Here is a 12,213-nt window from a genome sequence, read left to right as displayed (position 1 = left end):
AACATGCGATTCAAGGGCCCTACGACTTCCTCTATACACGTTCTTCACATGCAGTCCTTTGAGTGTTCTATTGGTTGACATTCCTTCAGTATCGGACCGGATCGGGCTGAGATACATCTCACAGCGCATTAGATCGCCGTTTGTATCTTTTTAACACGAAGCGGCTCATGTCGATTTTGCTTGGTGACATTTACAAAGCGCAAATCATCGGAACTATGCTTCCCATGCTTTGTATTGCGCTTCATCATTGGCCGAGATCGCACGACAATGGTCTACTCCCGTGCTCTCTTGCTGAAACATGTGCTCGTCCCTGTGCCAATGTATCAGTTTTCAGACGGAAGATAGAAAATCTAGAACATCGCCAAACACCACACTTGCTCCCATGGCATGTCCCGAAACTGAAAGGCATATTCGTGTCTTCGTGAAGTCCAACTCGATCATTCCGGAAGAGTTCCAGGAGCTTTCTTTTGAAACCGACCCTGTATCCAACAGCGGTACATTTTGATCCGTCTCTGTCGGTTGACAATCAACCGCCGGTCAACATCCAGGTTCAAGAAGTCGAAGCTGCCTCCCCAAATCTCCTCGAGCTGTTCCTTCTCGAAGAAATATACCCTTGTGCCATCTCCCCGGACGTAGAAATTATCCTCCATCCATCTTCCAGCCTTAAATCTGACCTGAGCGAGATCACCTCTGCCATAGTCTCTGAACAGAACTTCGCCCTTGGGTTTCAGGATCCGGTTGATGTTGGTCACAGCCTGCTGCCACTGTTTGGGGTTGAGGGCCGAAAAGATGAAGATCATGATGACAATGTCGACACTACCTTCTTCCACTCCAGGAGGCAGACTGTCACCGGCAGCGTCCCAGACTTCAGCAGACATGACCCCGTTGCCGTTTGTGTAGTCTTCAGCACTTCTCATTGTCTCTACCGCTTTTTTGCTGAAATCAACCGCGAAGATTCTCAGTTCTGGATTCTCGTTCATCCTGAGTATCGGGAAGGCCGTATTTCCGGCACCGGCACCCACCTCAAGGACGACTTTACTCCCGGCATCTTTCTTCGTTATCTCCTGCAACACAGGAAATTCTTGAACGAGCCATTTCCTGTCCTTGAAGAACGTGCTTGTCTTTTGCTTGTAGAAAAGATCCCACCACTTCTCAGGATGCTCGTTAAACCGATCTCGGTCGAAGTCGGACACTGGGGCAGCCCGCTGCGCTGCATATTGAGATTCACAAAAATCATAATGTGCGGAATCAGGTAGGACGTGATCCCAAGCATTGTACTCGAAGACGTCGTCCGACTCTGATAGATGCCTCTGGCCGAACTGGAAAGGGTCTGTACGCTTCGCGTTCGTAGCAGGATCATGGGAGAGATGCGGAGGAGTTGACGCTACGGGGTCTGATGAATCCACAACTTGCGCCAGAGCGCTCTGCGACTCCTGCAATGAGAGGCTCCCCAAGGCAGCCTCGACAGTCGCAGCCTCTGCAGTGGTCTCACTGCCTCTATCTGGCGCCATGATTCGAGTCTGAGCGAATGTCGTAAGAAATCGTCTGCGCAAAGACGAAAGGACAATATTTTTGAAGCGGAGGAGTATCAACTCCGATTGGCTGAGAGCCAGCTGTCGAGCCTTTACAGTCGCAAGCAACAACCACTTATTCCTCTTCCCTCAACCTGCGGGCATCTGCGACATCCTTGCGTATCACCACATCCTCCTCCACCCGCTCTGTCGTATCATGGCGATCGAGTCGCTCATCACAGATGCATCCCTGCGGCCGCTGCTGCAAACATCACGAGCCACCCTTACACAGACTCTCTCTGCCCTTTCATGGCTAGGGGAAAACGCTGCGACCGCGAATCCGTCTTTAGACCTCAAACTCGATCTAGCAGAACGGCAAAAGATCCTCCATGCGTATCTATCGAAATTGCGCGGCCAACATCGTCAAGCAGCTTTTGGAGCAAGGGCGACGAAACAAGACACAGCGGAGGCCAGACAGGAAGTAGATCGATTACTGTTACAACTACAGAACCTCTACTACGAGCAGCGACATCTTATGGGTGAGATAGGAGCTTGCGAGGGATATGAGTAGGTTCACGCGGCTTTGACATAGTTTGACGCTGACAGCGAACACCAGTCATGCATACACACATCTACCACTTCTGTCCCTCGATGAGTATTTAGCACTATTTCCCGATCAAGCAGGATCATCGGAACAAGAACTCATGCCTTTGCGGATCGAGCACGAGAAGCAAGAGCGAGAGAAGATGGAGCAAGAGAGACTGGAGCTTGTGAGGATCAAGGACGGACTGGTGAAGGAAAACACGAGAAAGAAGGACGAACTCAAGAAGATAGATGAGAAGCTTGAAGCCATGATTGATGGACTCAACCCCTTGGAGGAAGCACTGCGGAAGGATGTGTGACTGGTCTTAAGTCAGAGTCCAATAGTGCCGCCCAAACAGTGTCGGCAACATTCAGGTCTCAGTCAGCAAGCAGCCTATCACGACATGAGCGGTTAAGGCAACTTTCTACCCACACGGAACAGTTGTCGCCCGGATTGGCCGTCACTCTAGCATGGTGCCTCGGCCATATTGCCACCATGGATGTCGGGCAGCTGCGACTTTGCGCGCGTTGGTCGCGTCCAGCATGGTGAGAGGGTAAAGAGGACACGCCGCGCAGTCACACCGCGTGTTTAGGAGATGCGACTTCGACGTCCAAGGGTAATTGACACGCTGGCGTGAGACATTCACGACGAGCATCTCGGAGCGCCCGGAATCCTACTTCGCGAACAGCAAGCTACGATACTTCGCTCTATCCTCCGAGCCTTTAGGCATGCTGCAGAGTATGTGACTGGGGGAATCCTCGGCCATCATACTCGAACCTCTAACGAGATGCCAATCACTCCTGCCAGCAGAGCTGGCACTACACCATGTTGGAGATCACAAGGCATGAACTTCTCGAGTCTACTGGGCAAGGGCTCACTTGGGGAGCACGCTCAGATGCCTGGAGGAATCGCTACCTATCGCAGATTTTGAAGAGTATCGAGCAGTCGAATGCCCTGTCCTTGGACTCGGAGAGCAGGCGCTCCTGAGCGGATCTCGCTAAATACGGCGTGGGGGCCGCCGTGATTGAGGTGTAGACATATTGGGGAAGATGGCACAGTGCTGTCCATGGACACCAAGTCACTCGATCATGAGAGTCGGTATCAAATAGTGAAATGGTGAGACACTCTCCCAGACGTATGTGTTTGACGGAAAGTGGGTGTCGAACAAGCCATCAACCAGTGGCTTTGAACTTGAACCGCCTGTCGATCCATACGGCCGGTCGTGTTGTATGAAATACCTGTCAAGGTGAAATGAAATAATGCCAAAGGTTGGTTGCATCTCGGACTTAGTCGATGCTCGATGATCGAGGTTACGGCTCGTGATGACTTATTACTCTGGAGGGTTAGAGGAAGCTTTGCTGGGACACTTTCCCCACAATGCCTGGTAGTGGTGTGTGTGGATTTGCAATCAGTTAAGGGACGGCAGAAGTATTTACGTGATATCGTCGATTGGTGTTGTAGATTTGTCCAGCATACAACCTTGAATGGGCAGGTGCGCAGGCAGACGTTATGCCATGGGGTAATTAGTGTGCTCTAATTAAGCATAGTACTAGTATGTCTACGCTTTCAGCCACTGGCATCTTGGCATATGGGGTAGTCCTTCCCGCTAGCCGACGTGGGCGAGAAGGTCTCCTGAGTCACTCCCAATAGAGACCTCGAAGAACTTAAACCAGTACTAAGTATAACTCTACGAAGTATATCGGTGACAAGACTAGGTAAGATGGACGAGGCTAGGATTATGCGCGTGTCGATGAGGCCTAGCTCGAGGTCATACCATAAATAGTAGGTGTCGATAGGGTCGCGTTGAGAACGACAATAGAGCTCGGCCGAACAACGAGTTGCCTGGCCTGTTTAGATGACCGAAGTGGTTCTTGCATGGCAAGGAGGGTCGCTGGTAGCCGTCAATGGCGCCTCGCCGATTGAAGTCTTCTGTCTGGCAGACTGGGTCGGCTACGGCTGGGCCTACCGGTGACCTGCATTGTTGACGCATATACCTGCGACGTTTGTACTGCCATACTTTCATTCGTTTCGCGGTGTTCAGTGCCTACATGCTGACAACGTGTTCCCATCGAACACTGTACCTAGACCCTCCGGAGTTCTTTTGCACGGCTTGCACCAGAGTCTGCAGAATTCCGGACAACAGCAGGTGTATCAGATTGGGCAACGTCGACTACTTTGTCCAAACTTGAAGGGAGAAGTTGTCTTTGTTTCCTTCCCGCCCTTCCTCAGCATTGGTCATGGTTTGGCCGCGTGCCAGATTCTATCATTACACCCTTGTACTTGGCACCATAGTCGCTATATGGAAGTGTCTTGTTTGTTTTCGTACTGTTACACTAGGGAGACCCTACGATACCTGGGTGTCTGAGGACTACTTCAATTTCAATGTTACGCCCCACCCATATTGCAGCATATTCAACCACGAGTTCGCACAGGACGTTCAGATCGTTCTAAAAACAGGTGCCACGGAAGTATTCGACAAGCTTCTTGTACACCTAGCTACGGTTACGCCTTGTATTCCGCCATCAAACCTCATCATTTTCTCGGATCTCGATGAACACATCGGGCCTTACCAATTACACGATGCACTCCGTGCCATATCGGAGAAAGAAAAATCTTCCAATCCAGATTTCGGCATCTACCACGAGCAGAAGCTCTTTCGTGAAAACAGGAAGGGCTTGAAAGACCTGCAAGGGGGCCGGAAGCTTGACAAATACAAATTTTTACCCATGATGGAAAAGATATGGTGGGATTTTAGGCCGAAAAAGAATTTGCTAACATTCCAAACAAGGCGCCACTGCTGTTCGAGGACATATTCCAGTTCATCGAGGCCAAACTAGATACGACTCGCGAAGATTGGGATAACATGTCTGGAGATATCGAAATCTCTTCCACACCTTCTGGTCAAGTGTTCGATTCGATGAATCGGGCGGGCGAGTCGCTCGAGGTGTGTAGGATTGCCTGTCTTGCGGAGCCTTCATGTTACCAATTTCGCTTGAAGGGAAAGTCCTGTACATTATCGCGGTCAATACGACTTGGGCACCCTGTTCATCCCAGTGATGAAGCGGGCGCAGAAATATGCATATCGGGATGGAACCTGGAGAAGATTCGTGCTTGGAAGGTGGAACAAGGCAAATGCCAAAGACCGCATTGGGTCCGCGCAAACCCTTAACATCGCAAGAATGGGACTGTTGAGGATTGTATTCGCCCAGCTTCTGCCTATCCAGTGCACGCTGCTGCGCTAAGCTACACGATTACCTATGCCTAGGCACAGAAACGAAACTTCCTGCCAAATCCATCTTGCGTACATCAAACTCGCACGACCTGGCTAACGAACTAGATACTCTTAGAAAAAGGTGGCACGCATGACAGTGGCTACTCATCGCCTTGATATGCTTACACTGCCCCGAGAGGATGTCTGAGGCAGCGATGGGTTCACCATCTCCCCCACCAAACTCAAGCCTAACCGGTGATAAAATCGAATGGTGGGCAAAGTAAGGGAAGACCCGGTGGATGAAGCGCAGGAGCACCCAGCAAGACAAGGATAGATTGGCGTACATGGTCAGCGTATAGATCGGAAATGGTGGAGACAGCAAGAGGGGTCAAGAGTCGAAACCCTAGGTTAGGACCTTCCGAGTTGGCTGTTGGTTAGTTATGGGCGCATACTACTGTAAGTTCTTAGCTGACTTAGACTGGATGGAAGGCCTAAGATAATGAATTCCTGGTCATACGCAACCCCCGGCTTGGCGGGCAGCCTCATCACGAATCGTCAGCCTCATAGTCGATCTCCTTTACGATTCTGTCCACGCAACCTAAGTACCTCTTTTCTTGCGTTAGTTACGTGTTCAAATGCCAGAGGTATGACTTCGATGGCCTCATTATTTGCATGTTGTTTCTCTCAAGACCGCCGCACGAGCAACTTAGACTCGGAAGCCCGCCGTACCCGCATCATCGCAGTCACTGCCCAAGGGCACAGCCCGCCTCGGCCACAGAGAAACGATGACAGTCCTCCACTATATCACGACGTCGTGCAAGAAACTCTGAATACCGCAGACGAAAAGAACCGAGCAAATTTCATTGCGGTGATTGAAGACCAAGACAATATTCCACGACCCGGATCGCCCGACTCTTCCGTTGTCTCAATCCCGTCTACACGAGTCACCGATCTGACTTCCACATATACTGGCGACAGTGCATGTGTTGTTACGAGGCGAGGCCTGGAGCGCTCATCGACACGGGGAAGTCGACCGCCCTCATACTACTCGAATGGTCATACCGCGAGAAGTGCGAGCCCGGCTTCAGTCGCCGTGAGCGAAAGAGACAGTATCTGGCGACATCCGGTAATGGCGCACAACTGGCTAGAAGTCTTACAGCAGGAAGCTCTGAGAGAGGCTTCGCTCAGTGCAGGCGCCGCATCCGAACAAGTTCGAGTCCGGGAAAGAGGTGCAGGAGGGTGATTACTGCTGAACTTTCGGTCAAGATCTCCCATTACAAAATCATCCACAAGAGCTCTTCGTCGTATGAGCAGTAAGGCATGCATTATCGACATGCATGCAATCCACGACCTCACTGTCAATTTGAGTGCACACACCTTCGAGCAGATCGGACTGTGCTCCTTGTTACTGGACGCTGAGCGGGAATGCAACAGCAATCAATCGATTGGTACAGTACACACACTTGTGCGGGTTGAATGGAGGTGAATACCATCTGACGACCATCCACCACGGACGAAAATATGGCATGCTGGCAAAAGTGGTCAGTTGTCATCTCGTTCATAGAGGACGAAGTCTCCTTGGGAACATGCCCGAGGCATAACATGCACATCGGGAATATGCGCGATGGCTCACAGAGTGCCCGCCCTTCGGTGGTGATCGTATCCTTCGGCCCATGAATAACGATTTTGAGCTCGGGTTTGACTACGACTACGATTACGCCGCCGACATTTTTACGATTGCGAAATCCACATTTGCTTACGAGACACTGTATAAACATACAAATTACATCATGGACACACTCAAGTCCTTGATAGATACTGCTTTATGGCGTTGGTAGAGTGATATGTCAAATGCTGGTGCAACCCCATACTCCGTACTGTGGATGGCGCGGCATGGCCTTAAGTGATATGACGTATCACAAGCCGCCTGGAGACGCGCTTCGGCGCCTATCTTTACCGAAGATGCATAGCATCGTGTCAATGGAAACCAATCGACCCCTGGTTGGACTCGATACCAAGCACGTCAAGACAATGCTAGATTTGCGGGGGCAACGCCCAACAACAGCTCGACCCGAGCGAGGGGTTACGATCTGTCATGAAAACCTAGGATTGCATGAAGTGGCCGTTTGCGCCTGATGAAAGGCCAACCTTCCTTGTAGACCATGCTGATCGTGCTTCAACACCTACCTTTGAAGGTACTCACACCATGGTCGCGCAATGAAAACAACTGGTGATAGCGGAATGTGAGGCTCTCGTCCCTGATGGCGCATGAATCTCTACCAACAGTGTCACCAAATTTGTCATGGCTCAAGTTTTACACTCGATCATGTCCAACCACTCATCCTCTTCAGACAATCCGGCATCTGCAGGCCTGGGAATCACAGGCGGCTATGATGGAGACAGCCTGACGTTGAAGATCCTCATCGCTTTCTTCCTCGGTCTGGCCATGTACAATGTCGTCGAGCTACAGATTCTCCTCTTTGGCACCTTCAACAAATTTCGCGGCCTCTACTTCTGGAGCCTCGTCGTCTCAGGCTGGGGCATCCTGCCGTACTCTTTGGGGTTTCTGTTCAAGTACTTTTCGATCTTGACTGGGGGAGGGAGATGGTTCTCTATCTTCTTGCTCTCGATAGGATGGTATCCGATGGTGACTGGTCAAGCGATCGTTTTGTGGTCCAGACTCCATCTCATCGTCCATGGCGAGAAAGGGGAGCATATCCTACGCTGGACGAAATGGATGATCATTGTGGACGCTATTGTCTTGCATGTACCAACCACGGTGCTCACCGTCGGCTCGAACAGCAACACGCACACTCAAACATTCGTCCGCGGGTACAATGTCATGGAGAAAGTGCAGATGTGCGGCTTCTTCATCCAGGAAGTCATTCTCTCGACAATTTACATCGTGGAGACCATCCGCATACTTCGCCTGTCGGTGCAGGAGAATACTCGACGACTCATGCACCAACTTTTGGCCATCAACATCCTTATCATCATTATGGACCTTGGACTCCTTGGACTCGAGTGCGCGTCACTCTACATTCTGGAGACGACGACGAAACCCGTCTTTTATTCCATCAAGCTCAAGCTCGAATTTGCCATTCTTGGAAGGCTTGTGCAATTTGTTGGTGGTCCACGCCGTAATAGCACCCGTGCATCACTTCCCTCTCCACACTCGCGGGAGAGGCGCACACCTTCTGGTCTGGGGAATTTCAACGATAAGGATGTGTCTGATTTCGTCGACCTGACCAAGGTCAACAGCGATCCGACACGAGTGCCTGCAGAGTACCGCAGCTACAGGAGTCTTTCAATACCACGTAACAGAGAAGATCTCGACCTTGACCTTGAGATTGCGAGACTGGAGCATGTCCATACTCTTCCGTCACAGCTCAGGAGACCGAATGGACATATCGATTGAGCCACCTGAATGCGTCTTGGCTTACTGACATGCCGCATTTGCGGGACAGAGGTATCTGCAATCGTTGTAGGTCATTGAGAAGGAGGCTGGATATTTCTGGCCAAGTTGTGGCCGGGACCAATGCTTTGAAGCGCCAGTAGTAAGGTATCATGCCTTACTCGCTCTTCTGCCTTGGAGCAAGTCTTTCACCGAATCGACCACACTCATCCTACGACTACTCCAGCTGCTCGAAGGACTTTCACCTTGACTGAGCGCGGCAAGGCTTTCCCGTCGTTGAGCTACGCTGGCTAGACTCTGGCGGCGGACGTTCTCGTTGTTCTCGCGTGCCTCTTGGATCTCCTCGTCACTCGGCTTGTATTTATTGGCCGCACCACCTCTTCCAGTATGAAAGGGATCCTCTAGGAGCATAATGCCAGGAGCCTGCATGTCATGCAGCAGCCGGGCTGTTTCATCGGCTTCGGTTTGCTGGTTTTGTCTCACTGCAGACTGAGAAGACATGTTCCCGGATCCTCCTACACCTGTGCTGAATCTGCGCCCGCCAAATTCGCGGCGATAGGACTGTGCATCGGTGCTGTGACTGGGTCGTCGCTTGTCCGCCATAGATGCGTTGGTCACATTGCCTGGACAGATCGTCAGTGGTTCTGTCCCTCATTTCAAGCAGAGAATATGACTGTACCTGCACCACCCCTGCCGTGGTGGATGTAGATATTGTCGCTGGTGGCCGCCATATTTCCTGCAGCTTAGACTCTTTCAATGGCCAAAGAAGCTCCTGTACGGCTGTCTATGCGAGGTGGATTCGGAGTACAGTGCCTGCGTGATCAGTGATTCGGCTTCCAGTTGTATGTATATTTCAGTCGTCAGCCGTCGAAGCGACGCGATTGACGTCCTGCCCCAAAGAATCCAACTTGGGGGGAAACATTCCTTCTTATGGCTGACGATATGCCCGCTAAGATTGGCAGCTTGAATGCATTTCTTCCTTTCTGACTGGTTCAGACTGGCCCAGAGATAAGAACGGCCTATAAGGCCAATAAGCGTTCGCAGTCACCACAGCATTGCGTAGATTGCGTCAAGTTGGAGCCCGCCCTCCTTTAACGTCTTTTCAGGTGCAAAGAGCAGGTGATGCAATCCACTTTTAGGCCTGCTTCGCATGCTTTTGACATCTTCGTTAACGGGAGCAGGCAATGTCAGCACGATGCGGGGCAATCAGGTTGTCGTCTGTCATGGTTCTGTCGACGTCGCTTTTGACGTCAGATTGAAGCCGTGCAGGATACCCCGGAGTCGACCCCAATTGATGCCGCTTAGAGGGCCGAGGTGATTGGTGACCCCCCACGGAACAGATAAGGTCGAATGCTTAGATTTCTTAAGGACTACCAAGCCTTTCAATGAGCATCCCGGTCGAAGGTGAGTGGTCTGTGCGATCCAGAATTACTGCAAATAATGCGGTCGTTGTAAGTTCATGGCGTTGACCCTTAACCTTTGACATGGTGGGCAACGTTGTTTCCGGCCAGAAAGACTAAGTACCATTGCAAAGGTGGCCTCTACTATCTTGTTTGTGTAAACAGCGACCTATTCATTGTGAAGCCACAGCCGATTGTCAACGATGACTTTCATGGGCACTACCAGATAATTGATCCCCCTCAATATTAGCCAACAATCTGCCATTATCGAGCGATCCTTCCGCCACCACTCTGCGGGGCAATTCGAGTAAACGTCACAATATATAAATCGTTTTCGGTTCTGGTTCTGATAAAACAGACAACCTTCGACAAGTCCGATTTGCAACATCTTCCCACCTCACAACCTAAACTCGTGCGAACAGAGTGAAAGATGGCAGCCGAGAACACTCCAATCCGCTCCAGCTGTCACTGCGGCGCCATCACAGTCACAGCTCCACGACTGCCCGAATATATCAACATCTGTCAATGCACCATATGCAGACGATACGGCGCCGCATGGGGCTACTACCACCCGGACGAGGTCAAGATCGAGACGAAGCCAGGCGCAATCACGAAGCAGTACATCTGGGGAGACCGAGACCTATCTTTCAACTTTTGCGATAATTGTGGTTGCGTGTAAGTCAAGCAATCCCTCTTCCACCAGGTTGCGAACTCATGCCGTGTAGATGCTATTGGTGGCCGCTCCGGCCTCCCCCTGGTGAAGGAGGAGAGTATCAGATGGGGCTTAACACTAATAACATGGATCCGGAGGTGCTGAAATATGTCGATCGGAGGATCGAGTATTCGGTCTTGAAAAGCCGGGTGCGCTCGAAAGACACCGCGCATGCTGATGATCCGGCGACCTATTGAGCCTGGTCTCGAAGACCTATGATACGTGCGGTAGCAAGGCGGAAGAAGGCCATGACTCAATAGCACTCCAACATCACCAAAAGAGACGGCATTGGTCGCGTATGTTTTACGATGTGCAGAGAACGGGCTTTCCCGTGCCGGTCAAAGCCTTGCGGAGAGTGGCACTTGTTGTCAAGCCGTCCGCAAGCTCAATCGGCCTAGCAATGGCACATTGCGACATCCCGGCAAGAAGTATCCTCGAGATCTTCAAGCACGCTCCTTACGTCATTCAAAACCACGTGCCCGAAGCTCAAAGCACTGGACCGGACGAGAGTTAAGGAGAACACGTATGACAAGGTCAAATACTGGTTCGACCTGAAAGGCAAAGGACTGGCTAACCCAGACATCACTCCCGTATGGGGAAGCACGAGCCGCGGCACAAGGATAGTAGGCATGCCGGATTTGAGAACGACAGTACCGAGCTATAAGTTATTGCACCAAGATACTATAGTATATCAAAAAAGAAACGGCGGCCTTAGTAGATCATCAAGGGCTCTCCAGACGCGCGTCTTTCTGCAGATGCTCACCTGACTCATATACAACAATACTGTAGTACACCTTAGCCCTCAGCCTTGCCCCTATTGAGATTGACTACGGTTCGATAACGAGTTCAGCCAAGACAAGTGCTACGTACTCTTTCTCGCTTGCGCCTTGTTGATAGATAACGGTTTTCCAGCCAAACCCAATAATAGTCCAAGGCCTGGCAGTGTAGTATTTCAGCAATCGCAGTGTAGACGTGTACTTGTTCACGACGCTCGATGTATGCTTGACTCGCGCGTCCCATGTGTCCGCAAGCGACGTACAAACAAAGTGCACTTATCAAAGACTAGTATCGATTCATACACCACTAAACCTGACCAGCCTGATACGTTATTATGCGAGGAAGTATCCGTGCAGGTACCATGATATATTTACCGTAGTGTTCCTTGCTTACCCTGATTCGACTTGCACATGAGGTAGTGGACAAATCGAATCCAGTACGTCGAGCACGGGTGTCGTCCACGTCCATCGATCTGCACACTTCTCTCAGGCGATACCCCTCGGATCAACCACTCCGTCGCCCAATGCGCTATCTTACGACTTCTTCTTTGAGGCTTTGAGAGGCGCAAAGCATAACGTTCTACCGTGATTGTGGTTGTTGATCG

The 12,213-nt window shown here is 51.0% G+C and overlaps 7 protein-coding genes across 7 annotated transcripts; 4 read left to right on the top strand and 3 right to left on the bottom strand.

Moving 5' to 3' along the window:
- Positions 1-437: 437 nt before the first annotated feature.
- EDD37DRAFT_654853 (S-adenosyl-L-methionine-dependent methyltransferase) lies at positions 438-1,511 on the bottom strand (the record flags this gene model as incomplete). Its single annotated transcript, XM_062818719.1, has 1 exon — positions 438-1,511. One exon carries the CDS (start codon positions 1,509-1,511, stop codon positions 438-440), a length of 1,074 nt encoding a protein of 357 aa, XP_062665283.1.
- Positions 1,512-1,728: 217 nt separating this feature from the next.
- Positions 1,729-2,413, top strand: EDD37DRAFT_571307 (Fms-interacting protein-domain-containing protein; the record flags this gene model as incomplete). Its single annotated transcript, XM_062814323.1, has 2 exons — positions 1,729-2,078; positions 2,128-2,413. The coding sequence occupies 2 exons, from the start codon at positions 1,729-1,731 to the stop codon at positions 2,411-2,413; spliced, it is 636 nt and encodes a 211-aa protein (XP_062665282.1).
- A 2,837-nt stretch (positions 2,414-5,250) lies between these two features.
- EDD37DRAFT_643689 (uncharacterized protein) lies at positions 5,251-5,760 on the bottom strand. Its single transcript, XM_062817443.1, has one exon. It carries the CDS (start codon positions 5,649-5,651, stop codon positions 5,346-5,348), a length of 306 nt encoding a protein of 101 aa, XP_062665281.1. The 5' UTR covers positions 5,652-5,760; the 3' UTR covers positions 5,251-5,345.
- A 44-nt stretch (positions 5,761-5,804) lies between these two features.
- Positions 5,805-6,548, top strand: EDD37DRAFT_613995 (uncharacterized protein; the record flags this gene model as incomplete). Its single annotated transcript, XM_062815499.1, has 1 exon — positions 5,805-6,548. One exon carries the CDS (start codon positions 5,805-5,807, stop codon positions 6,546-6,548), a length of 744 nt encoding a protein of 247 aa, XP_062665280.1.
- Positions 6,549-7,631: 1,083 nt separating this feature from the next.
- EDD37DRAFT_660347 (uncharacterized protein) lies at positions 7,632-8,723 on the top strand (the record flags this gene model as incomplete). Its single annotated transcript, XM_062819100.1, has 1 exon — positions 7,632-8,723. The coding sequence occupies one exon, from the start codon at positions 7,632-7,634 to the stop codon at positions 8,721-8,723; it is 1,092 nt and encodes a 363-aa protein (XP_062665279.1).
- Positions 8,724-8,870: 147 nt separating this feature from the next.
- EDD37DRAFT_654849 (uncharacterized protein) lies at positions 8,871-9,451 on the bottom strand (the record flags this gene model as incomplete). Its single annotated transcript, XM_062818718.1, has 2 exons — positions 8,871-9,343; positions 9,400-9,451. 2 exons carry the CDS (start codon positions 9,449-9,451, stop codon positions 8,871-8,873), a joined length of 525 nt encoding a protein of 174 aa, XP_062665278.1.
- A 754-nt stretch (positions 9,452-10,205) lies between these two features.
- On the top strand, positions 10,206-11,128 carry EDD37DRAFT_216476 (Mss4-like protein). Its single transcript, XM_062810348.1, has 2 exons — positions 10,206-10,795; positions 10,846-11,128. The coding sequence occupies exons 1-2, from the start codon at positions 10,551-10,553 to the stop codon at positions 11,027-11,029; spliced, it is 429 nt and encodes a 142-aa protein (XP_062665277.1). The 5' UTR covers positions 10,206-10,550; the 3' UTR covers positions 11,030-11,128.
- The last annotated feature ends 1,085 nt before the right edge of the window (positions 11,129-12,213 follow it).

Source organism: Exophiala viscosa (assembly GCF_022695815.1).
Source record: "Exophiala viscosa unplaced genomic scaffold EDD37scaffold_18, whole genome shotgun sequence".
Taxonomy (NCBI): domain Eukaryota; kingdom Fungi; phylum Ascomycota; class Eurotiomycetes; order Chaetothyriales; family Herpotrichiellaceae; genus Exophiala; species Exophiala viscosa.
This window is presented reverse-complemented; position numbering and strand designations above follow the sequence as displayed.